The sequence below is a fragment of the Staurois parvus genome, unplaced genomic scaffold, assembly GCF_062004578.1.
Source record: "Staurois parvus isolate SC_StPar_1 unplaced genomic scaffold, SC_StPar_1.0 ptg000027l, whole genome shotgun sequence".
Lineage (NCBI taxonomy): Eukaryota > Metazoa > Chordata > Amphibia > Anura > Ranidae > Staurois > Staurois parvus.
In genome coordinates, this window is record NW_028317823.1 from 4,864,979 (window position 1) to 4,891,924 (window position 26,946).

Genomic DNA, 26,946 nt, shown 5'->3' on the forward strand with positions numbered 1-26,946 from the left:
GCCAGCTCAGTGGATTGCTTTAAAAAAAGTCCTATATTGTTTCTTAGATACAGAGAACATAACTGGATACTAACATTTATAGGTAAAGTTGATCCAGGGAATATCCGATTGCCTCTCTGGGGATCAGGAAGGAATTTTTTCCCAGCAGGTACAAATTCGATCATGCTTTGCTGGTTTCTTTTTTGCTTTCTCCTGGATCAACTGTGGGTGTAGGATTTTTTTAATTTTATTTTTTTTATAGTTGAAGTGGACTTTGTCTTTTTTTCAGCCAGAATAACTATGTAACAATTTTATTGTATAAAATTGGTAAGTAATACATGCACAAAAGATGAGTGAGACTAAGGCTCATTATTAACAACAGCACCATCAAATCCACAGAACATCACATCCTGTCACAGGGTAAATGGACATCCAACAGACTAATGCGTTTCGAGGACTTGCCTCTTCTTCAGAGCCAGCACAAATGTCTCCTGCACCCTCTCCTAAATAATGTAGTATCAAGACTGCATGTCAAGTGTGGGCTGCATCATGACGCATGATCCACGTTAGGTCTGATTAATTTTCCTTTTGTTAACCAACAATCCCTTTTTTGAGGAGTTATAGTAGGTCTACTAAGCTTCTGGTATTCCTCAGTCAGGTCTTTATGTCCATGTTGGAACGCACGATGAGGAAAACTAGGCTGTATGAACCACTATTGCAGGGACGGACTGACAACTCATGGGGCCCCCGGGCAATAGGGGATCATGGGGCCCCTGTGTCCTTGCCCAAACTCAAAAAAGCCTATGAAAAAAAGGTACCAGGGGGATCTCATGGGGCCCCCAACTGACCCCGTACCCTTGGGCAGTGCCCGATTTTCCAAATGGTCAGTCCGCTCCTGCGCTATTGATTCTTAAGTTCCGGCCTCCATGGAGTGCTGCTTTTGGGCGCTACTCAGCATGCTCCATCTGATTTTTCATCTTACCTACATTGAATGTTCTGCTGAGCCCAAGACTGGATGTGTCTTCCTCTTGCTGGAATGCATAGTGCGACTGGACTCCCAGGTAGACAGCGCTGGCATACATGGGTGCTGTGGAGCTAATACTACTTAGAAGCTAAATGTGAGTACTACACCAATATACCCTAAGGATCTAAAGAGGTAATTCTATCCCCATCTAAAACAGCTAATGGTGAAAACTAACATTTATTGATCACTACAACCTATCACCAGTAAAGATCCAATATTTGATGGTGTATGGGGCCTGAACATGTGGGTCCTGGGACTTGTTTTTAGATTGTTTTATGTTTTTAGATGTTCCACATTTGACTCATTGTATTCCATTTTAATTGAGCATAAGCAGTTTATTACATCTCCCTATTTAGTAGGGGCATATGGCTTTGTGTAATATGTTAAGATGAGTCAGAGGTGGGATGATAATAAAAAAAAAAGATCTGCAATTTTGAGAAAAAAAACAATATTTTTTACTTCTTGCTCTTAAACATGTCCAGTGGAAAAAAAAAAAAGAAAAATTCTGCGAAAATGTATTCTGCTCCATGTCTTTGCTAAAAAAAAATGCCAATACGTGTAAATTAAATGGTTTCCGTGAAAGTTTTAGCATTTACAAATGGCGGTATAGATACTGGAATTTTTTTTTTCACTAGTAATGGCAGCGATCAGCGACTTATTGTGGACTGCGGCAGCCATTCTGACACTGGGGGGGGAGTGACTTGAGGTCACTGACATCCCCAGTGACAATAATACAGTGATCATTGCTAAAAAAAAAAAAAAAAAGCACTGATACTGTACTAATGGCACTGGGCAGGAAGGGGTTAACATGAGGGACAATCAAAGAGTTAACTGTGTGCTGGGAGTGTTTTACTATGGGGCTGTGTCAGTGTGCTTCACTGTGCACAGCCATCCAAAGCAGTGTGCCCCAGCTGACAGGGAGGAGAACTGCTAGTAAACAAAACAGTTCTCCTCCCCGTCGGAGATCATCAGAAATCACCGGGTGCTGGCAAGTAATTACCGGTCGGGACTCGGTGATTGACAGCCGCAAAAGGCGGCGCGGGTAGGGCGCACGCGCGCCACCTACCCGGAAATGCAAGATCACGTATATATACACACGTGATTTTGCGCACCCGTGCCACCCTGTAGCAGTATTTCTGCTATAGGGCGGACGGGAAGCAGTTAGGAGAGAGTGCAGGAGACATTTGTGCTGGCTCTGAAGAAGTCCTCGAAATGCGTTACCCTGTTGGATGTCCATTTACCCTGTGATGGGATGTGATGTTCTGTGGATTTGTTGGAGCTGTTAATGATAAGCCTTAGTCTCACTCAACTTTTGTACGTATATTACCACTTTTATACAAGAAAATCGTGTTTTAAGGTTAATGCACTAGACCAGTTTGCCCTCTTTTTTGCTTTTTTGGTTAGTGTTTTTGGACATCCCCAATCCTTCGAGGGCAGCAAGGTGAGTGTCATCTATGAAAGCCAGGAGGAAGCCATAATCCATTGTGACCTTTGAGCCCACTCCCTAGCACAGGAGATTTTGCATTTTGTCTTCCCCGCGAGCCTGTCATTTTCCAAATATGACCAATCACCAGTATCCTCGGTCCCTTTGTATACATTTAGCCTGAAGGGTAACTCCACTGTCATGGAAAACAAATATAGAAATTAGCACAAATATAGCATATGCAATGCAATTACTGCACAAGCCAGCTTGTAATTTAATATTATTAAAAATGACCTTTCCTATTCAATGGGCAGTTGCTGTAATGTTAATGTAAAATGCAATGCAATATGGCAGCCTGGAAGCTTCAACACCCCCAGAAATGTAATTTCCTTGGTTAATCTTTGCAGAAGCACATCCTTTGCCTACATACTTTGTGCTAGAAATTTAGAAGGTGTACTATAGCTATAAAGACCGCTGGGTAATACTGCTACATCCATTTGCACAACAATGTTACTGGTCAATTATTATTATTTTTATTATTATTACTATTATTATACAGGATTTATATAGCGCCAACAGTTTGCTCAGCGCTTTACAAAATGAAGGTAGACATTACAGTTACAATACAATTTGGTACAGGAGGAAACAGAGGGCCCTGCTCGTTAGAGCTTACAATCTAGGACACCAGACAAATATTTCTACAACTGGCAATCAAGAAAACTTTGAATGATTTGGCACATCAATGTACTTCGTCAAAGTTTAAAGGGTAACTCCACTTCCGTGGGAAAAACCTAACAAATAAAAATAAATAAATAATAAAAGCGTTTACGATTGCGACTCAAGTCATATTGTAATTGAGCCCTGGTTCACACTGATGCGGTGCGGAATTTGCAGCGTTTTCTGTGAGAATTCCCCACCGCATCAGAATCTCACCCCATTCATGTGAACCGCTGCGGGTGTGTATGTTAAGTTAGCAACACCCCGAAAGCGGTCCGTAAAACATGGTGTGATGCGCAGAATCGGATTGCATAGGTGTGAATACCCATGCAATCCGATTCTAGTGCGGACCCAAAAAAAGGGTCCTGCACGTTTTTTGGTGCGGGTGTGGTGCAAATAGAGCCATATAAAATGTATGGCTCTGATTGCACCATACAAAAATGTGATTTGCACAGGAATGCGGTGCGGTTCCTGTGTGAATCACATGCGATATACAGCACCACATATATGTGAACCCAGGCTGAATGCTATTAACAATGACCTTTCCATTTCAAATCTGCAGTGCTGTAAATTGCTGTAAAATGCAATATGGCTACCTGGAGAAGTTCTGTACACAGAGCATGTACAGAATACATCTTGAAAATGTCATTTCCTGCTTGTGAGATTGGCTCACTGATTTTCCCGGACATCTGCACTAAGATACAAGTCAGATTTTTGTACATAAACTGGTACAGCGCTTACCCTAATAAATATCTATTAGTGCATGAATACAATGATAATTAAATACGTTACTAAAAATGTATACCTTGAATATTATTGTGAAGTGAACTGATCCACTCAGGGATCTAAAGTGAAAACCAAAAGTGGCTGAACATGGTGTTGTAAACAGAAAGAGTGAAACCAAAAAAAGTCAAAATGGGACTAAAAATAATGTGAAAAGACAAATAAATGATGACGAATCCCTTAAATTGGGCCAAATAACTCACAAACTAATAATCACAGTGGCTTAAATTGCCAAAACTGAAAACAAAGTGACAATAAGTGAATCCCTATTGAGGGATCAAAACTCCACAATAGTGACAAGTGCTGTGTTATAACATAAAAAAGTCTCAAATATATATTAACATATAAAAATAATGTTATGAAAAACATCAACACACCACTCCGTTATGAATAATATTATGCAGTAAGTCCAAAAAATAAAAAAATTTTAAAAATAAAAATAAAAAAAATGGATAAAAAAGTAACAAGAAATATATATAAAAATATATATACACATTTTATATATATATATATATATATATATATATATATATATATATATATATATATATATATATATATAAAAAGTTCAAAGGTGCATAAACACCAAGTGATCCAACGATTCTTGAAATGTGCAAGTGATAAAGTGGATGTGCATAACAACCAATGGGAAATAATCTGTAAGCGGCTGAATTGCCCCTCACCTCCTTGTAGAGACCCAAACAGGACATCACTAAAAAGGATCCTCCACAGTTAAGTTCCTCTCTGCGGATGATATTCGTCCAAAGCAGTGATATACCCTTCACTTTACTAGTATCCGTTTAAAGCAGCCAGGTCCCTTCCAGAGATGTTTAAATGTGATATAGCCAACTCACATTAAGATCAAGGTAGAGACATAAAAGAGATCTTCTATAGTGTATATCTGTTTATTATACTTTAAAAGACATGTATAGCCAATTGCCCACTCACTTTTCATTAAGATAAACCAAGCTGTAAAACCACATGCTATGGGTGTATTTGCATGGGTTTTTAGGTGTAGCAAGATGGCGTCCACGCCAGAAATACGTCACCACGTTCCTACGCGTTACGTCCCGCTATCACATGACTTCCTCAGGTAATGTCATTGGTGACATGCGGCCTCATACATCCTCTATATACACAATTCACAAAGGCTTCCAGTTTGCCCTCACCAGCCCTTGTTTGGGCGATCTCTGGCTAGGTGTATGATATAACAACCGGATCTGGGTCATGTGACTTCAGGCAGACGCGTCATCTCAGTGATCCCAGCGGCTGTCATCTACACACCCTTCGCACTGTCCTGAGGCTCCTGAGCTGAGCAACTCACTGTTGGGTCCAGGATGTTGTGTCATTCTCCAACTTTTGGACATATGGGTTTCTCCTGTCCACAGGCTTGGTGATGTAGCAATCTGGCCCTTCTACGTCATTAAAAAACCCAACAATAAAGTGAATTTCGATTTTAACTATTCCTGGGCTTGTGACTGACTTCCACAGGGTTGGGAGCGCTCCTTTGTTTGTTGCTTAATGTTAAACTAACGACATCCCAAAACAGATCGCAAAACGCAGTGTGATTGCCAGAAATTGGATTGCATGCCATGCGATTAAGGTGAGGGAAAAAAAGGGTCCAGGACCATTTTGGTGCAGATGCGATGTGATTTGAGCCATACAAAATTTATGAGATCGCTTGTGATGTGTGAACCTAATCTAAAACTAACTGTGCCTAATCCAGGCAAGCATTTCCGCCAATGTTGGTTCAAGAAACAACATAAGTGAGTTCAGGTAGTTATAATTACCGCCATTTTAAGAAATCCATTGATGTGGCAGTGACAGATTCTTAAAGAATTACTCCCAGTTCACAGATTAGAAAACTGGCAGTTATTAGGACCAACTCTGGTCTGGTGTACAGAGGTATGCCAGTGGTCAGAGTGGGACATGTCTGTGCTGGGAAGCTGCCCAGAATGTGACAGATTTCTGCAGAGGACTCTCTCGACCCCATTCAACTGTTGGCCCGGGAGATTACCCAGCCTTAAAGTGAAACTGAACTGTATCTGAGCACCGCAAGCTGAAAAATTATTTTTAATATTCAAAGCAAACTCACCTATCTCTCCATGCTTTATTTTGCTGAGGGATCACTTTGAAAAACACCCTCTAGTATCTCTAGCTGTGACCATCTTGAGTACGGGCAAATAATGTAGCATTTATTTCCCAGAATCCATTGGCCCTTACCTCAGGCATGCAGGCAGGAGGGTGTGCTTAGCTTAGAAAGGTCCTCCTCCCCTTCTCCTGATGAAAGAAAAAAAATTGGCCCTGAAGGCTCCTGGAAGGAATGAGATTATTTAAGCCTTACATTTAAAATAAGTAAAATACCTTCCTATTTACTAATGCTAGCAGCTTAGAGGATGTTCACCTGTCATAATATGATACACCCGTATTTAGGGTGCAACATGTTACTAAATCAGCAGCCCCTCCCCAAGCCCCTGTTGTAATGGTGGGGGATCTTCTCCCCGCACCCGCTGTCACTCACAGAATTCTGTGAATAAATGAACTGCAACTTTCAACAGCCATTGCACCTGGCGGCTTGTAGTGCTCAATAAACGACAAGTGCACTGGTGAGCACTCTAGATAGTTAATTGATTCTTCCTGCTATTCAGTAACTGCCTGCCCATAGAAGGCAAACCAACCCCACAACAATCATCTCTGGGCAATTAATGGACATTGCGGGAATTTTGCCAAACTTTATAGCAAATTCCTACTTTGTGTTGCTCTGAAGAAATAGCTGCTTGTTTCACCACAGCCTTTGCAGACTGATTCTGAATGGGAGGGTCTGGGTTATTATAACCACCTGGTGCACTCTCAGTGTTCTAATGAGAAAAGCTGTGGGGTCTGCATCCCTTCAGAAGTATGTAACCCTTGAGGAGTGTCTCACGAGACCTGAACTTCCTATTTTAGGGGTGCTTAAAATCCAACTTGCATCTTCGTGCATATATTTGGGAAAAATTACAAAAGCAGGAAATTACATTTCAGGGGGGAGCGTTCACACCTCCAGCCTGCCATATCTCATTGAAATTTTACAGAAAATTCTCACCCAGACCCAACACTTCATGTTCAGGAATAAATTTAAATCCTTTGCCTCATTATGCGAGTCCCATAACCTCCCTACCTCTGAGTTATTCAGGTATTTGCAGTTGAAACATTTCTTTGCCCTATACGCAATGGCTACCAACCCAGTATCTACTTTGTCTCCTTTTGAGCAAGCTTGTCTCAGTGACCCCCATAGACGGGGCCTCATTTCCTATTTATATTCTCTCTTCACAACCTCAACCGTACCATTGTTACCCTCGTATACAAATAAATGGGAAGAAGATTTAGGCCGGCAAATTGACCCTTCAGATTGGGACCTCATTTGGTCCAATACCAAAGAGTCATCGCAGAATATTGTAGCCCTGGAGACCAACTACAAAGTCCTGACCCGCTGGTACCTAGTCCCAGCTAGAATTGCGAAATTTACCCCTGGTTATTTCAGCTTATTTCAGGGGCTGCGTAGACCTGGGTAAATTTTTTTCATATTTGGTGGGATTGCCCAATCGTCCGAGCATTTTGGGTGGAGGTTTTTAGAATGCTATTTACACTCAGTGCCACAACCCTCCAACCAAGTCCATTGGTTGCGCTTCTTAACCTGCGACCTCCGAACATCACACGGGCAAATTTCAAACTCATTTTACAAGTCACCACTGCAGCCAAGCAGGTAATTGCTAAGTCATAGAAATCTCCCTCGCTGAGTATGACTGCAGTGATGAACAGGGTCACTCAGGCGATGATCCACACGTAAATAGTAGCCACTATTCTAGATTCCATCCCCAAGTTTACGAAGATTTGGAATCCCTGGGTAGAGCATTTCCTCCCATCCAATTTTGATGACTCCCTTCTCTATCCGTAACCTATGTCCTTTGCTTTATTAGTACCATTCCTTACCAATACTGCGGTTCTCTTCCTTTTCCCCTTTCCGTGGAGCCATACACCCCTATCCATCCTCCCTCCCCTTCCTGTTAGGCCTCAATTGCCAGTTGGTAGTTACTTATGTTAGTAATGCCTGACCTTGTATTAATTGGAAATTTTATTGTGCAATTACTGTACACCTTCGATGCCCCATATCTTTACTTATTATCTTGTTTTGTTTCATGTTAAAATAATAAAAAATATTTGAACAAGAAATTTTACAGAAAATAACATCGGCTGCAAATTGAAAAGGAAAGGTAATTTTTAATATTAAATCACGACATGGCTTGTGTAGTAATTGTATATGCTATACTTGTTTTAATTTTCGGTTTTTGTTTTCCATGGAAGTGAAGTTACCCTTTAGGCTAAATGCATACAACAGGCCCAGGAATACTGATCATTGGACATATTTGGAAAATGACAAGCTCACGGGGAAGACAGATCTAATGAGGAACCTGTCCACACAGTTGCAGATCCAGAGCCTGATGGGGGGGGGGGGGTTGGGCCAAGGGACTAGTCCCTGCATCAGATCCACCTTGCTTTTGATTGACAGCAGTAGTGGGACTTGAAAGCCACTACTGGACTGAAGAGTCATTATGGATCTGCTCACTTTTGTGCTCTATCAATCAAAAGCAAGGTAGACCTGACGGGGAACTAGTCTCTCGGTTCTTCAACAGACTCTCCCCACTCCTCTACAACACTCCTTGTTCATATGCCTGTCTGTGTGATGGGCACGATGGTGGATAAGGGTGTCCCAATTCGGACACTCCAACTTCTGTACTGGCCTCCAACAGATTCATGTTGGTGCACAAACCTGGAAGAGCTCTGACAGATACGGTGTCTATCACACTCTTTATGAATTCCCCCCACTGTTTTTCAGTACTCCACTTTAGTTGATTGGATTGCCCACTTAAAACACAGTGGAATCTCAGAAGGGTTCTTTCCTTCCCAGCCTGTGCTAGACAGATGATTAACCACTTGCGATCTACTACTAAAATGACTGCAGACAGGCTGATCATCCAGATAACATCATGGACATGTACGTCGGTACCCTATTCCGGGTTGCGCGCCCCCACCTCCCCTCTGTGCTGGCTCCTGCTGTGATTGGACACAGCAAGATTTTGTCAGCAGGTTTCAGCCAAATGATTCATGGCTGAGACCTGCTGATTGGCTGTGTCCAATCACAGCCCAGAGCCCTGTGCTGACACACAGGGCTCTGTACAGAGGGAATGATCTGTGCGTTTCTTCTCTCTGCAAAGCAGGGCGAAGGAACAAACAGATTTTTAGTAAAAGCAGCACACATTAACACTTGATAGGCACACACTTCACCCCTTGATGACCCTGAGATGTTACTGCCACCCAGCCAGTGTCATTAGTACAGTGAATAGTATTATAACTGATCACTGTATTCATGTCATTGGTGATGCCACTGTCAGTTAGCCTACCTCCCATCCAATGTCAGTTAGTGTTTGCTCACACAGTCCCACTATAAGACGTTGATTACTAGTATAAAAAAGAAAGAAAGAAAAATTCCAGTATATATACACTATTTTTTGTAGATGCTATACCTTTCACACAAACCAATCAATATACACTTAATGATTTTTTTTTTTAACCAAAGACATGTAGCAGAATACATTTTGGCCTAAATCTATGAAGAAATATGATTTTATTTTTCATTGGAAATGTTTTCTAACAAAAGTAAAAATACATTATTTTTTTTTCAAAATGTTTAGTCATATTTCCATTTATATAATGAAAAAAAATTTAAAACAAACCCCAGTGGTGATCAAATATCACCAAAAGAAAGCTCTATTTGTGTGAAAAAAGTGCTATAAAATTTAATTTGGGCACAGTGTTGCATGACTGCACAATTACCAGTTAACATAACACAGTGCTGAATAACAAAAAAAAATAAATTAAAAATTCCCTGGTCATGAAGGGGGTGAAACCTGCTGGCGGTCAAGTGGCGAATCAATCAGGAAAACAAACATCTGGCTGGTTTGCAATACTGATTGATAACCTCTGCACTGTCTATCATAAAATCACTGGTTCAGAGGAATTTAGATAGATACATAGATAAATGTGCTCAAATTCTCATTATCTGTATAGTAGATACGGGAAAAGAGAAGCTCACATTTTGTTTCCTAAACAGAGCTTAATTTTTAGCTTCACTTCCTCCTTTCCCCAAATACAACCGTTCTAAGACTAAAGTGTTACTTCCAAATCTCTCTACAGAAGTAGAATCCTTTTAAAATGATTAATCAAAACGCCAATCTGTCATATCATTATGTGCATGAATCATCAAGTTCTATTCATCACATTTAGAAAATGATCACATATTATTTTATATTTTCTGGTTACTTGGTAAAGAGGACAGGGCAATTATCTCTTTTGTTGGTGCTCCAAAGGACAGGACGTCTGACCTCTTTGCTTAGAGGATTTGCTTTGCTTAAGAGGATGCTATTGACAATAAAGTGTTAAAAACACATTTCAGCCAAATCTTTTTATTTCAGCTTTGGATATCCCGGGGATAAGTGTGATGGGAGTGACGTTTGGGGGTGGGGGGACCCCTGTGTCAGCTCCCCATGTTCCCTTCATTATGTTTAACCCACCCTGTGCCTATTAAGGGGTACAGGGTGGGAATGTCTTAGTATTATGTATTGGTGAGGGGATTGTTCATTGTTCTCTGCCATGTGGTTGTCCATTGTTCACTGTTCTCTGCCATGTGGCTGCATCCTATTGTTCTAGCAAACTATTATGGGATGTATGGTTTGTGTATTGGTGTGGGGGCTGGTCAATGTTCACTGCCATGTGCTGCATCCCATTCTTCTCTGTCTTGGTTTGATGGGAGGGCCTGATGATGTGTTTCCTGTTCCTGGTTGCATTTCCCCGCCCTGTGTATATAACTTGTGTTTGTGTTAAAATAAAGGAGTTGACTTCCTGTCTTAAGAGTCTGGTGCTGTCTTATTTCCTGCATGATCAGCGGGTGTGGTCCGTGGATGGTGTTCGGACAGAGAAGCGAGAGTATAACGGAAATACCCTAACGCAGTCGGGGTCCAGTTCCGTTACAATAAGTTAAATCCTTTGTCAGATTTTATTGATGTCTGGTTCCCTTTTAGAAGATCTTTCCTCACCCTGTCTAGGTGGCTACTGTCACAGGCTGAGGAAATGAGGTTAAAGTGGAACTATGGGCAAAATCAAGAATGACATATGATGGAATCTCTCATAGCAGTCCCTTCTGTAAGCAGAACTTCACCCTAAAAGACAAGTTCAATTTTAACACCTCCTTTCCAGCTCCTCTCCGTCTGAGGTTTTTTTTTTTATTGGGGTGGGAGAGGGCAGATGTACCTAGTTTCAGCAAATACCCGCTTCCACTTCCTTTCCAACCACCTAGGTGTAAGGAGCAGAAGTTCTCCACCCTCTCCCTGCCTGCAACCTTCTGGACATGTAATAGATCCTAGGAGGCTGTGGGACCATTCATACAGGGCATGGGCAGTGGGGAGCCGGCTAGAAAGCCATAAGGAGTTTCCCTTAGGGAACATACTGGCACCAGGGACCTGTAGATCAGCAAAGAACTGGCCTGGGCGAGGACAGCGCTGAATCCCTGGACAGGTAAGTGTCCTTTTTTTTTATAAGTCAGCAGATACAGTATTTGTAGCTGTAGACTTTTAATCTTTCTTTTTTTTTTTTTTTTTTTAAGACTGAAGATCCTCTTTAAAGTGGAAGTCCAGGTTAGTACTATCTAAGATTAAATCTGCTCCTGCCCCCATTCTAACTCCTGTTCTAATTATGCTGTAGAAGGAAGATGCCCATACTCATCTATTCTCGATGAACTCCAGTCTGGTCATGTGATCGGCTCTCAGCAGCTGGCTTCAGGGGAGTGGAGGGACAACCAACCATGGATGCCCCATGGTAAATCTTTGCGTAACTTCACCACTCAGACATTCCATCCATTATTGATGTTCTCTCCTCTTCCCTGGGGAGATCATGTGACTGAACCGACGCACTCTGAAAGTAGGCAAGTATAAATATCTTCTTTCTACAGGGTGGTTAGCATAGGAGATAGAAGGGGAAGTGAGCAGTTTTAAGCTTAATTAGTACTAGCATTGGATTCCACTTTAAAGCCTAACTTTGTGTTTACTGTCCCTTTAACTATTCATTGTGGGCCAAGCTGGACCAAATAAACTACTTGGTATACTAACAGGTGCACCCGCTGTATGGTCTTCTTAACCAGTGTGATGATTAGGGCAGGACTGGTGCATAGAAGTGTACACCTAGCTGGACTGATTCACAGACTCCAGGTGAAACAATCAGGTGAGCAGGAGTGGTGCATATGAATACAATTCTTTATGTGTGATTTACTGGAGTTACCAAAACATTACAGCAATGTAACAGTAATTTAGAGAACTTACTATAGATATTGTTTAATATTTTCTGCCTTCATTTCATCCCAGAAAGCTTTCCTCATGCTTTGAGTTTCTGGAATGGTCCTTGAGTGTCCAGAAGATTTTGCAAACCATCCTATTTGGGAATGACAATGAATTAAATACAACCATTATAGCATCCTGCACTGTGTTATCTTACTTATTTAATCAAATGCAGATCAATACGTGATTGCTGAAGTCATTATTTAACAATGCAAAAAATGTACTTTTCATTTTTGGTCTGTAGCCCCTTACACAACTTTAAGCCTGCCCCCCCCCCCCCCCCCGGGCCTGACCACCAACATTCCCCAAGGCCCGCCCACTGGCTGTCCCGCCGAACTCGCCTACTAGCCACCCCCCCGAACTCGCCTACTAGCCATCCCACCGAGTCCTTCAGTGCATACAATTTTATTTATTTTTTTTTTAAATAAATATTTACAAAAATATTTATATTAAACAATACAAAGAGAAAAATACAAGTTTATTATTGCAAATGTTTTAGTTGCCGTAATAGTACAAGGTAAACCCTTGAAAAAGATTTGTATTGTGAACCTAATATGCATATCAGATTGAGTTGAGTATGAATAAAATGTTTTGTGATCAAAGTAGGAGGTATAGCAACGTAAATACTTTGGACTAAAGAGAGGGAGAAACAAATGTGATATGTGAAATAGGACTGGGGAGAGGAGATACTAGGAAGGGAAGGTGGGTAGAAGGAGGAAAAGAGAAGAGAGAGGTGGGATTGAGATATATATGTAAAGCTAAGATGTTAATAGTGGGCCGGAGAGCCAAGGAGTTCATCTCGAAGTGGTGAGCATGAGGCGTGAGGCAGCCTAGGATGAGGGTGGCTCGTGTCGAATGCAATGTATCTTAAGCTAAATCATATAGACATGGCATGACACAGGATCAATGTAGAGTTAACCAAAGTGAATAAAAGGACTGTTTATATTTAGGTAGACATTGATATATAGCAGTTAATAATCACACATATAGTAGATGTATAACATACATATTGGATCAAACACATAACTACGGCACAAATAGATCTTATAGCTCATGGGTCAAGCTGAAATGCTTGTAAAAGTTCTCTTTGTTCCAACAGGGTGAAGGTTCTAGGGATGTATAGGTGCCATTTCCAATCATAAGAGTCAGCAGTGCGATTGCAGAATGATAAAAGGTCAAGTTTGTTCGTACGTAGAAGGTGGTTGAAGTCTTGTTTAAATATCCAATATGGTTGGGGGTGTATTTGAGACCCGTTTTTTTTTTAAGATAGCCCTTCTTGCGACTAGAAAGTAGGTTTTTAACCATGGTTTATTTTTTCTGAGTCTTGTGAGTTGATGGTGGGAGGCGTGCAAGGATATGTGATCCAAGTAACCGAAGAGAAGGTGTAACGGGCCTTTGGTCAGCTGTACGCTGGTGATAAATGCAGCAAAGCGGTTTACTTGGTCCCAGAAATTGGATATTTGAGGACATGATCAGAATCTGTGGTAAAGGGATGGCATATGACAATTGCACAGCGGACTATGAGACATGAAAGGGTTGAGTTTAGAGAAGGCACAAGGCATGTAGGCACGGTGCATAATTTTAAGTTGTTGTTCACAACAGAATTCATTTGTTATGAAGGCACAATTGGTGTTAAATCCCGTTAGTATTTGGTTGACTGTGATTGCTTTGTGGAAGTCTTTGACCCAAGAAGCCGTTGACGAGTATTCTAATGGTTTCGCATAGTGCAGATTTAGTGGGGTGTAGATGTCCGATGTTTTAAACTTTCATTTCTTCATTACAGTGTCAAAGAGGTGCAGAACCAGATGGATTTATCAGGAAAGAAGGCTTTCACATAGTTTAGTACTTGAAGAATATAGATGAAGTGGCGTAAGGGTAGGTTGTGGTTCCACAGGGTGTGGTGAAGAGGCATAGGCAAACCACATGAAGTATCAAATAATTGAATTACATTCACAAGATCGTGGGTGACCCAAGATGTGTATGCTGCATATTGTTGCGGAAGAGGAAAAGATGGATTATTGTGTATTGGGAGGTAGCGGGATACCCAAGGGGAAACCCCTAGCTTGCGTCTGACCTCTCTCCAGACTATGAGAATGTCACGTATGAGCGAGTTATGTTTTAATTGAGGTGGGAGTAAATTAACATTATAATGTAGTATTGCAGCTAGACTATATGGGTGAACCATGTCAGTTTCTAGTTAAAAATTTGAATATTTGGACGACTGGGCTAGCCAGTCTAAGCAGACTCGTAATAAGCAGGAAAGATTGTACTGTATACTCTGATGTTGGGTAGTCCAGATCCTCCTTCGCTCCTTGGAAGATAAAGTTTATGCAGGGCTATGCGTGAGAGGCGCCCCTTCCATAAGAATTTGGATATTGCTTTATTTTGTTTCGGAATGTCTCCATGTCGGAGTAGGAGTGGGATGGTTTGTAGAGGGTATAAAAGTTTTGGGAAACTAACCATTTTAAATAAGTGTGATCTTCCAAGTAGCGAGAACGGTAGATCTTTCCACATTTCAAGTTCTCCTATGATCCTATCTATTGCTGGTATGACGTTTAGCGTGTACAGTGAAGAGGGGAGCTTCCCTATCTTTATGCCTAGATACGTAATTTGGTTTTTGGCTAGCTTAAACAATGATGTTGAGGCCCAAAGAGGAGTTCTGGCATGATATAAGGGGAGTATTTTGCTTTTGGAGAAGTTTATGTGGAGACCAGAGCAGTGTCGGAAGTCTGAGAATACATCATGAATACAAGGTATGTCGAGGGTTGGATTTGAAGTAAAAATTAGTACGTCGTCAGTGAAAAGCTCAATGCGCAAGTTTTGTTGTCCTATCTGAATTCCATGTAATTGGGATTTAACTAGTAGGAAGCGTGCTAGTGATTCCAGGGCTAGATTAAATAGGGGGGATAGGGGACAACCTTGTCTTGTCTCCTTGTGTAGGCGAATAGGATTGGATATGAGCCCTGCGGGTATAACCTGGGCCATAGGTGTGGAATACATTGATTGGATCGGGTGAGCAAAAAGACCTGAGAAGCCAAATTTTTGTAGGACTAGTTGTGGGTTGTTGAAAGCCTTCTTGGCATCAAGGGATATGATCACTAGATCATGATGTGGGTTGTGTTTGGCATGGTTTAGCACAGCTAGAACTTTGCGAATGTTGGAAGCAGCCGATCTTCCCTGGATGAATCCTGCTTGGGATTGGTGGATGAGAGACAGTAAAATGGTGGCTAGTCTGTTTGCTATGATTTTTGACATTATTTTAGCGTCTAGATTTAAGAGGGAAATCAGGCAATAGGAGCCCGGATCTGTAAGGTCCTTACCTTTCTTTGTGATCAGTTTTATATGCGCTTGGAAGCCCGATGGGATGTAGTTGTCCCCTTCCTGGATTTTTTGGTATACTGATTGTAGAGTTGGGGTAATTATTGTGGCCGTGAGTTTTTTTAAATTCTGCAATGTACCCGTCGGGGCCAGGAGTTTTGCCATTGGCTAATGAGTGGATCGCCGAGGTGATATCTTCCGATGTTATCAAGGCATTAAGAATGTGTAGTGCGGTTGGGTCAACTTGTGGGACGCTAAGTTGTTCCAAGAAAGAGTTGGCATGTGCGATGTCAATTGGATCTGGTCCGTATAGCTGGGCATAGAATCGTTCTAGGATTGAAATTATGTTTTCTGGTGTGTCTTTGAGGGAGCCCTGAGAGTCCTTTAATGCTGTGAAGTGAGTTGGGGTGAAAGGGTTTCTGCATAAAACGGGCCAATAGTTTGCCCGGTTTGTTGCCAAATTTGTGGTATTGTAGGTCGAGATATGATTGGTGTATGGATTCTTGGGCTGATGTCCAAGTATCGAATTGGTTTTTTGCCTCCAGTCAGATTTTCCTGTTTTCATGCGAATTTAGGTCTATCAGGTTTTTATGAGCCTGTCTTAGAAGTGTGCTGGCTTCTATGAATTTTTGTAAGAGTTTCTTTTTATAGGTGGATGCGAATGTTATTATTCTGCCCCTTAGTACCGCTTTACCAGTTTCCCAGAACAGATTGAGGGTGGATTGATGGGCCTTATTTGTGTTTATGAAATCTGCCCAGGTTGTAGCGATTTTTTGGGATAGGTCTTGCCAAGTAGGACGGGAAGTGCCAAATTCTAAGGGGGTGAGTTGTGTCAAGGTAGTTCAGTAAAATGGATATCAGGGAATGATCAGAGATGGCCGTGTCATGAATGGTGGACCCGGTGATATGGTTTAACAAAGCGGAGTTGCAAAAAAAGTAATCGATTCAGGAGAATGTATGGTGAACATGAGAGTAAAAAGTGTAGTCTTTTCCATCTGGAAGGGAAAGACGCCAGATGTCTGTGAGCTGTACCGCCTCTACGAAATTTGCTAGCAGTGTGGGAGCTGAGGGCGAGCAGTGATGAGGTGCCCAGTGGCGGTCGTTGCTTTTTGATTTATCTTCCTGACAATTCATGTAGGAGTTGAAATCACCTCCTGTAACGATGGGGAGGTGGACATACTTCGATATCCGGGACAACATCGATTGAAAAAATTGTTTAGTAGGTGAGTTGGCAGCGTAAATGTTTGTGAATACTAGATCACTAGAACCCAATTTGATGTGTGTTGCGACAAAACATCCTTCGTCGTCAGTTGTGGTGGCTATTACTTCGGGGGTGAGTCACTTGTGGATAAGTAGAAGTACTCCTGCTTTACCTTTAGTAGATGGGGAGCCTAGAACCTGGGCTACCCAAAGCTTTTTCATGCGTGTGAAGTCTGACTGGGTCATATGGGTTTCTTGGAGTAGGGCTATGTCTGCTTTTAAACGTTTCAGGTGGCGTAAGACCTCCATGCGTTTGTGGGGTGATCTTAGGCCTTTGACGTTCCAGGATATTATGCATATCATTTTAATGAGTTAACTGAGGTGTATCTGCAGACACAGTGTATATATTTCCGTGATGGTTCCCTCTCTGCCCAGATCCTGGCTGCAAGTACTAACTGGGGATGATGGGGTTCTTGTAGTGACCAAGGTTCTCCGGAGGAATGGGATAGATTAGGTAAAGGAAGGGATGTGGGAAAAGGTGTAAAGTGAGCCCAACAGGGCCCTAATGGGGAGACAAAATATACAACAAACCAATGCAATAGTTTGGACTTCACGTTTTTCCTCATGATACTCCTATACTATGACCAGCGTAACTGGAGAATTGCAAAGAATTTAGCCTAACATGGGAGTATATCTGTGATAGAGAGCTTCCCATCGAGTAAATATGTGAGCCGGAGTGGAATCTAAAATTCCAATGTATCGCAGGTTTTTTTTTTTGTGGTCGGAGTATGAAATACCATGAGACACATGAAGAACAGACCAGATAACATTTGGAAACTCATGTTAACAGCAAGAACAGTATACAGTATATCATATACATAAGCTAACCAGAAGGTTGATTCACTCGTTGCCTCTTCGGAGGGTCTTTACGAGGACTGCGTTGATCCCTGGGGCCCATGTCATGGATGGGTTGAAGGGGGTTAGGCGAGGCACTGATGTCACTTAGTTGGGTCTGCAGAAAATGCGTGGCGTCCTCTGGGTGAGTGAAGGCTTTAGGTTCTACTGTATGCGTGGTGAGCCGTAGTATAGCTGGATATGCTAGAGTAAATTTGACGCCTTCTTGATGCAGTAAAGCGCAGATAGATTGGAAGGTTTTTCGTTTGCGTGAATCCTCTTGCGAATAGAAGCAATTTATGGCCTTCTATTTGTAAGGAGCGGGAGTTGCGGAATGAATTGAGGATAGCCACTCTGTCTGCATAACTGAGGTATTTGGCCATCACAGACCGTGGCGTGCATCTATCATTAGATGGTGCACCTAAGCGGTGTGCTCTTTCCACTTGGCATGGGGAGGATAGACCCAAGGCCACTGGAATGAGTATGGTGCAGAGGTCCAAGAGGGCGCCTGTATTGTAGGATTCAGGGAGGCCTCTGATATGCATATTTTTGGCCATGACTGCAAATTAAATTTATTGAAGGTAAAATTGCATTCACAAATGTGATCAAATGCAGTCAGGTAAGGATTGAAAACATGGGGGATTGTTAGCATGACCCACATACCCCAGTCTAGGCCACAGGCACAGGGATGGTAAAGGACATGGACACTGTTTGCCATTGTGGATACCATCCAAGAGCGCTATGACAGATGGACAGAACACCTAGAGTGGAACTGATCTGAAGGACCTCCTCCGTCTGATGCCCCCAGTGGCGCGTTCGCAGTTGGGATTGTGTTACTAAACCCACACTAGTAAAATCAGTCTGTATATACAATAAAGCGTGCTTGTTATACTCACTGTGGAACCTAATGGATTAATTCTCTGCACTGTGTAAAACCGTTGTTTGATCCTGACTTCTCTGATCCCCCCCTTCTTCCAGTGTCCCCCTCTTATCTCCTGATAAGACATTGTGTGGAGTCACTGTGCACATGCTCAGTTTGGTGTGTATTGCTGGCAATTTTTTTTTTTTTTCTTGGGAGAGTGCATGTGACAGGGCCAGATCAGGGGTTCTACCGCTCTCCCTTCACTCTGCTACCTGACCAAGTTCTTCCTCTGTCAGTGCCTGAACGCTGCAAACCGCAAGAGCCTGTTCTTCACTCCAGGTCAGGATCTACAGAAATCCCCACTGTACTGATCCCAGGCTCTTTCCTTCAGGTGACTTTTCAGAAAGGTGCTCTTCAGAGTGCAGTTGATGGGCAATGAGGAGGTGTGGTTGCGGCATGGCCCAAATTAGCTCAGTGGGTGAATTTGACAAGTGGGTGCCGCATGTTTAACTTTGCACCCCAAGTCAAGAAAGGCATATGAACAGCCCTGCCCAGATGTTATTTTACAGTTTGGGTGGGCACTTGGGGGGCAGTAAAACAGTTGCTCAATTGCCTGTTTTTAAACACCCGCCGACTGGCCATCTGAAAGAGAGCTATGTCATGATGTTTTTCGTACCTATTATTCCTAGCACTAGGTGTTTGTTTTCTATATGTTTATGTACTTGAGCAGAATTAAGTTTGGCCCTTGGGAAAAAAAAATGTGCCCACCCCTGTGCTAGCAGATTTAGATACACTAACAAGCTGAAGCCAAACTCCAGCTAACACTTTATAATCAGTTATAGCAGTTAGTTTGTTTTTAAATTTTGGGATAAAGGTTTTACAAGAATAAAGGCTGATCATTGTAAGCACCCCTCTCAGTGGTAAAAGGTTTGTCTCAGTTCTCTAACTGTTACATCTACAGAACAACTTATTCTTTGAAAAACAACAGACCTACTGGCAGGATCACCAGGTGAAAATAAAAGAAAGCCAATAAAGGAAACGAATGCAGCCATCACATCTCCGAATTTGTAAGCTGCAAAAGTTTGCTTTTGAGTTTAATACTGTTTTAGGGCCGGTTCACACTACAGAAATGCAGTCCACATGCGTTCCAGATGTGTTTTTGCATGCGCGTTTTTGACGCATTCCAGTGCGTTTTTTATGCACTTCAGTTAATTTTTTCCTCTCTCTTTTTCTTCAATTTAAATAGGGACATGTCCGTTCTAGTGTGTTTTTGGTGCGGTTTGGTGCATTCCGGTGCGTTTTTTATGTGTTTAACTGCGTTCCAGTACAGTTCTGTGCAGGAAAAAATGCAGCCTGTTCTACTTTTTTTTTCTGCACCCAAATCACACTGGAACTGCAAGCACTGATGTGAACTATGACATTGACAACCACATAACCCACTTTCTGTGTGTTTTCGATGCAGAAAAAAATGCAAATGAAACGCATGTAGTGTGAACCAGGCCTTAAGTATTGGATAGAGTACAGAGGGATTAGGAAACCTGTGATATTTTATTGCTGTAAGTGTGCAATACAAAGCACATGTCCCTGCGTTAAAAATGGCTGTGTGTATAAGTGGGTGCTGCAGCGACTGTCTGCTGGAACATAGTTACATCGTTAGTCTGGCTGAAAAAAAAAGACAAAAGTCCATCCAGTTCAGCCAAATAACAAAAAAAAAAAAAAAGTTATAATCCAACACCCACAGTTGATCCAGATGAGGGCAACACACCCAGTAAAGCATTATCCAATGTGCTCCTGCAGGGAAAAAATTCCTTCCTGAGCCCCCGAGAGGCAATTGGATATTCCCTGGATCAATTTTACCTATAAATGTTATATCCAGTTATATTCTGTGTATCCAAGAAAGAATCCAGGACTTTTTTAAAGCAATCCACTGAGCTGGCCAGAACCAACTCTTGAGGGAGTCTATTCCACATTTTCACAGCTCTTACTGTGAAGAAACCTTTCTGTGTTTGGAGATTACATTTCTTTTTCTCCAGACGTAAACAGTGCCCCCTTGTCCTCTGTGATGACCTCAGGGTGAATAGCTCTACACCGAGTTCACTATATGAACCACTGATGTATTTATACATGTTGATCATATCCCCCCTTAATCTCCTCTTCTCAAGAGAGAATAAATTCAGTTCCTCTAATCTTTCCTCATAGCTGATCTCCTCCATGCCTCTTATCAGTTTGGTTGCCCTTCTCTGTACTTTCTCCAGTTCCCCAATGTTCTTTTTGTGAATTGCTGCCCAAAACTGAACTGCATATTCCAGATGAGGTGTTACTAATGATTTGTACCGGGGTAATATGATATCTCTCTCTCTGGAGTCTATACCTCTTTTAATACAAGAGAGGATTTTGTTTGCTTTAGAAACCGCAGCTTGACATTGCATGACATTATTAAGCTTGTGATCTACCAGAACTCCCAGATCCTTCTCCACCATTGATTCCCCCAGTTGTACCCCCCCTAGTATGTATGATGCATGCATATTCTTAGCCCCCAAGTGCAGAACTTTACATTTATCAACATTAAACCTCATTTGCCACATAGTTGCCCAATTACACAGTGCATTGAGGTCAGCTTGTAAATTGGAGACATCCTGTAAGGATGTTATTCCACTGCACAGCTTGGTGTCATCTGCAAAGACTGAGATGGCATTTATAATCCCAGACCCTATATTGTTTATAAATATATTAAAAAGTAAGGGTCCCAACACTGAACCTTGGGGTACACCACTGACAACCCTAGACCATTCAGAGTATGAATCATTAACCACTACTCTCTGAATACGATCTTTTAGCCAGTTTTCTATCCATTTACATACAGATTTTTCCACGCCTGTAGACTTTACCTTATTAACATGGGAGAGTTGCACCAGCACACCAAGGATCTCTAATTTGGGTCCCAAAATTTAATGACCAATTACATAGTTACAGCAAGGCAACGTTTCGGAGTCTCCCAGGACCCCTTCATTAGGCATGTGATACATTAGGGTGATTCACCCTCTCCGTTTGTCTAGTACTATTATCACCAATGCAGTGCGGAAAACGCTGCAAATCCTGTGCCTTTCCCGCCCCGTATGGCAATTGCATTGTGCTCATGCGATCTGGTGCGGGTGTCAATTAATGACACCCCGAAACAGATCGCAAACCAGATGCAATTGCCAGAAATCGCATCTCATGAGTGAGAACACCCATGCGATGCGATTCAGGTGCGGATTTAAAAAAGGGTCCCGCACCTTTTTGGTGTGGATGCGATTTGAGCCATACAAAATGTATGGCACGAATTGCATCGCACAGACATTTGCATGTAATTCACACAGGGATGCGGTGCAATTCCTGTGCGAATTACATGTGGCGTCCTGCGAACCCAGGGGCTGAGAGTGAAAGAAAATTAAAAATTTTGGGTTGTCAACAGAACAGGAAGAGAGGGGAAATCTTCTAATTGGGACTCTAGTTTTGCTGACAACCAAGGATTCCCTCACTTTGGAGGGATTTCCTTACTTCTTGTTTTGGCTATGGGACAGGAAGTGAACGGAAATCTTCCCAATAGGACACAGTTGGCAAAAAAAAAAAAAAAACGCACAGGGATTATAACCCTCCACTAGACCTAATTCACAGTGATGTGGCTCTGCGGACTGTGTTTTGTGCTGCTACCCCATCAATTTAAATCCCAACTAGGGGCGGACTGACAACTCATGGGGCCCCGGGCAATAGGGGATCATGGGGCCCCTGTGTCCTTGCCCAAACTCAAAAAAGCCTATGAAAAAGGTACCAGGGGCATCTCATGGGGCCCCCTACTGACTCTGGGCCCACGGGCAGTGCCCAAGTTTCCAAATGGTCAGTCCGCCCCTGTTCCCAACACATATTAATTACACAGGTTCTGTGGCTGATTAGGGTGGTAAAGAAACTCACTTTGTGCCATATCTGCATTAAATTAACCTCAGAGTCATTCATATGTATTTGGTTTTAAAGAGATGAGGTGGCAACCCTACTGCTGTGCCCAGGGGCGTATTTGCCAGGAGGCAAACAAGGCATTTGCCTTGGGCGGCATTTTTCGTGGAAGACGGGATGATGGTTCTCCTGGGCACTGGGAATGGATGGTGAATCTCTCTCCTTCTCTGGGGGAGGGGTTTGCAGTGGTGTACAGGGGTTGCAGGTGGGGGGAGAGGGGACTGGTGGGCGGCGGTTGGGTTGAGTTTGGTGCCCGGGATGTGATAATTCTCCTTCAGTGTGATGAGGCTGCTGGCTGGTGCCGGTTTGTGCCTCGCCATGGCCGCCCTTGCCCATCCTGGCGGTGCACCGATCATTGCTATGAGATGGACTCCTGGAGACACCAGGACCGGTGCAGGAAATCGGGTTGGGCAGGGGAGAGGAACAATCCAGGATACATGTCTACCCCAGGGCAGCACCTCCCCCTCCAGGGTAAAAAAAAAAAATTGCACGGACCGCCCAGGTAGGAGAGCCGCTGTCCAGAGGAGTCTGCCTGATCTCCTGGGTGGGGTCACACCAGGAATACTGGCATCGGGAGACCCCCTCATCCCACCCATACATGACTAAGGACAGCCACTGCACCTGCTGCTTCAACTGCTCTGGAGATGTCACTGGGGGAGGGGGGGGTGGCAGATTTTTTTTTGTGTTGCCTAGGGCAGCACAAAATCTAAATACACTCCTGGCTGTGCCTCCTGAAACACATAGAAAAGGTTCCTGCTCCAATTGTGGAATCGATCCCACACAGGAACCGCAAGTGCAGTGCAGGAGTGATTTCCAGGGCATGGGGCATGCCATTATGATTAATGACACCCATACCCATTTTTCTGTGCAGGTGGTTTCAGCTGCGGGAACAAGTGCTACCCATAGCAGCAACCACCCGCATATGTGAACCTAGCCTTAGTTCTATGCTAACCCCTTCCTGCTTCATTCTTTACACCAGGGGGTGAAATGGACTTCTTGGTCACACGATTGCTCTGACTGGCTGTTACAGAAGTCACATGATCAGGAGCTGCCCCACTGGCTCTTAGTCATAAACAGAGATCAGGAACCAGGGGCGGACTGACAACTCATGGGGCCCCCGGGCAATAGGGGATCATGGGGCCCGTGTCCTTGCCCACACTCAAAACACACACAAAAAAGCCTATAAAAACCGGTACCAGTGGCATTTCATGGGGCCCCCTACTGACCCCGGGCCCTCGGGCAGTGCCCGAGTGCTAGAATGCTCAGTCCACCCCTGCCAGGAACTGTCTGACAGCTTAGTCGCTGTGCTGGGAGCTCACCGTGAGTGCACTCTCAGGACAAAAACATTGACTGCCATGGCGTATACTTAGGGTTGCCACCTCATCCCTTTAAAACTGATCACATATTAATTACACAGGTTCTGTGGCTGATTAAGGTGGTAATTAAACTCACTTAGTGCCTTGTCTGCATTCAATTAGCCCCAGAACCTGTATAATTAATATGTGATCAGTTTTAAAGGGATGAGGTGGCAAACCTACATTTACTGTATGTGCGGTGTTGGTGTTAAGGTTCTCCCTCCTTGCCATATGGGTTACATGGTTGGCAATATCATTGCACAGAGGAGGTAAGTATGACATCTTTCTAAATTTAAAGTTAAAAAAAAAATATAGCATTTAAGTACGGTTGTCACCTCATCCCTTTAAAACAGAACACCTAGCAATTAAACGCACTTAGTGCTTTATGTGCATTAACCACTGTCCATCCGTCCTATATCAAAAATACTGCTACAGGGCGGCACGGGTGCGCAAAATCACACACACATATATATATATATATATATATATATATATATATATATACACACACATACATACATACACACATATACATAAACACTCATATGATTTTGTAGTTCTGGGTAGGGGGTGCACGCGAGTGCCCTACCCACGCTGCCATTCGTTAATCACCGGGTCCCAGTCGGTGATTACTCGACGGCACCCAGTGATCGCTGAGTATTACCGATGAGAGAAGAGAACTGTAAACAATACAGATCTCTCCCCTATCAGCTCCTGCACACTGATTTTTATGGCTCTGCATAACACAGCCATGCAAAGAAGTGTGCTTAAAGTGTAAAGCACACACACAGCGCATAATGTGAAAGAGCACACAGTTAACCCTTTGAGCTCCACACGTTAACCCCTTCCTGTCATTAGTACAGTGTCAGTGTTTTTTATTAGCACTGATCACTGTATTAGTGTCACTGGGGATGTCAGTGACACCAAGTCACTTACCCCCAGTGTCATAATGCCCACCGTAGTCCCGCTATAAGTCGCTGATCCCCACCATTACTAGTAAGAAAAAAAAAATCCAGTATATATACACCGCCATTTGTAGATGCTATGACTTTCCCTTAAACCAAATTAATTTACACGTATTGGGATTTTTTTTTTATAACAAAGACATGTAGTTGAATACATTTTAGCCAAAATTTATGACAAAATTTGATTTTTAAAATTTTTTTACTGGATATCTTTTATAGCAAAAGTTAAAAAACATTTTGTTCTCAAAATTGTCGGTCTTTTTTTTTATAACGCAAAAAATAAAAAATGCATAGACGATCAAATTCCACCAAAAGAACAAAATTGTGAGAAAAAAAGGATGTAAATTTCATTTGGGTGCAGCGCTGCATGACCGCGCAATTGTCAGTTAAAGTAACGCAGTGGCGTATCGCAAAAATGGTCTGGTCAGGAAGGGGGGGGGGGGTGTAAATCCTCTGGAGGGCAAGTGGTTAAAATTAGCTTCTGAACCTGTGTAATTAATATGTGTTCTGTTTTAAAGGGAAGAGGTGGCAACCCTACATTTAGGGCGGTTTCACACCAGATGCAGTCTAGTATGTTGTTATTCTGCATCAAAAACGCATGGACAGTGTTTAACATGGATTCAGGGGCGGACTGGCAACTCATGGGGCCCCGGGGCAATAGGGGGTCATGGGGCCCGTATCCTTACCCAAACTCAAAAAAGCCTATGAAAAAAAAAGGTACCAGGGGCATCTCATGGGGCCCCCTACTGACCCCGGGCCCTCGGGCAGTGCCCGAGTTTCCAAATGGTCAGTCCACCCCTGCATGGATTCCAATGGCCCTAGTTCACACAAGTGCAGAGTGTTCCAGTGCAGTCAACAAAAGTAGAGCATGTTGCACTTTTTTCTGTATGGAATGCATAAAAACGCATGAAAAAAAACACACTGGAAGGCACATGTGCTCCACTGAGATTAAGGGAAAAAAAAGGGAGGGGAAAAAAGAAAAGCACCAGAAGGCATTATTAATGCAAAAATTAAGCGGTAGTAAACTGCCCATTAAACATCCTAAATAATGGGCCCCTGCAGTTTTAGGTCATAATGTATGACAGACTTACCAGTACACGGAGCCCTCCAGCACCACGCTGTCACGACTCCCTGATGTCACCTTCTTCATCCAGTCTTCCTTCCAGGTTCGCAGGCTCTGGCAGTATAAATGGCTGGAGCCGTGATGATGTCACTCCTGCACATCGCACGGAGCTCTGAAGGGACAGAACGCATGATCCGGTGGCATTACATGTTGCATGCTTAGGAGATATTCACACAGCATGCAGCTGGTAATGTCACCGGAGCATGCATTCTGTCCCTTCAGAGCTCCATGCCGTGCCCATGTGCGGGAGTGACGTCATCGCGGCTCCTATAGGCTTACCTGTAGGTACAACTTAAAAAGAGGACTTTACTTTCACTTTAATCCTGAACTGGTGTATTCGTTGCTGCCAATGGAAAAACTTCTGAATTCTACTAAAGTCTTGCACCCAATAAAGCTTCATTAATAAACGCTTCGCACCCACTGACACCGTATTAGTTATTGCTTTGAGATTTTTTTTTTTTAAACAGGAAAACAATTAGTGCAATAAAGTGCAATCAGAGAAATGTACCTATGATGAATCCTAGGAGTAGAAATCCGACCGCCCCGAGGGCCAGCATGAAGAGGATGCGGGAAGAGAACCCTTTAATCCTGGTGCCCACCTCGTAGTCATCGCTACTCAGCAGTCTCAACATTTTCAGTTCTAGCTCTCCGGATGGTGTTTATACACAGAGGCCTCACACAGGGAGGAAGAGGAGATTGCTTGCCAGCATGTGAAACTCCTGCCAGACCTTGAAAGTTAACAGCTTCCAAAAGAAGTTCACCTAATTAATGCTGGACCCTCCCTTCCTCATAGGCATGCCTGGCTGAGCAGGTCAAAGTTCCCTGAGAAACCTCATGCATAGATTAACTTGCAAAGAACAGAGTTCTAGTGAAGCTAATTCAATGAGAGC

At 42.9% G+C, this 26,946-nt stretch overlaps 1 protein-coding gene across 2 annotated transcripts in view; it reads right to left on the bottom strand.

Annotated features, from left to right (window-relative positions):
• LOC149471147 (putative N-acetylated-alpha-linked acidic dipeptidase) overlaps positions 1 to 26,744 on the bottom strand; it is a 103,637-nt gene extending 76,893 nt beyond the window's left edge. The window contains exons 1-2 of one of the 2 annotated variants that reach the window (XM_089656591.1): positions 26,565 to 26,744; positions 12,335 to 12,443 (exon numbers count right to left, since the gene is read on the bottom strand). In XM_089656591.1, the coding sequence (XP_089512717.1) occupies positions 12,335 to 12,443; positions 26,565 to 26,688 (233 nt within the window). In that variant the 5' untranslated portion in view covers positions 26,689 to 26,744. The remainder of the gene's footprint in view (positions 1 to 12,334; positions 12,444 to 26,564) is intronic. The other variant, XM_089656585.1, reaches the window with a different exon arrangement.
• Between the last annotated feature and the right edge of the window lie 202 nt (positions 26,745 to 26,946).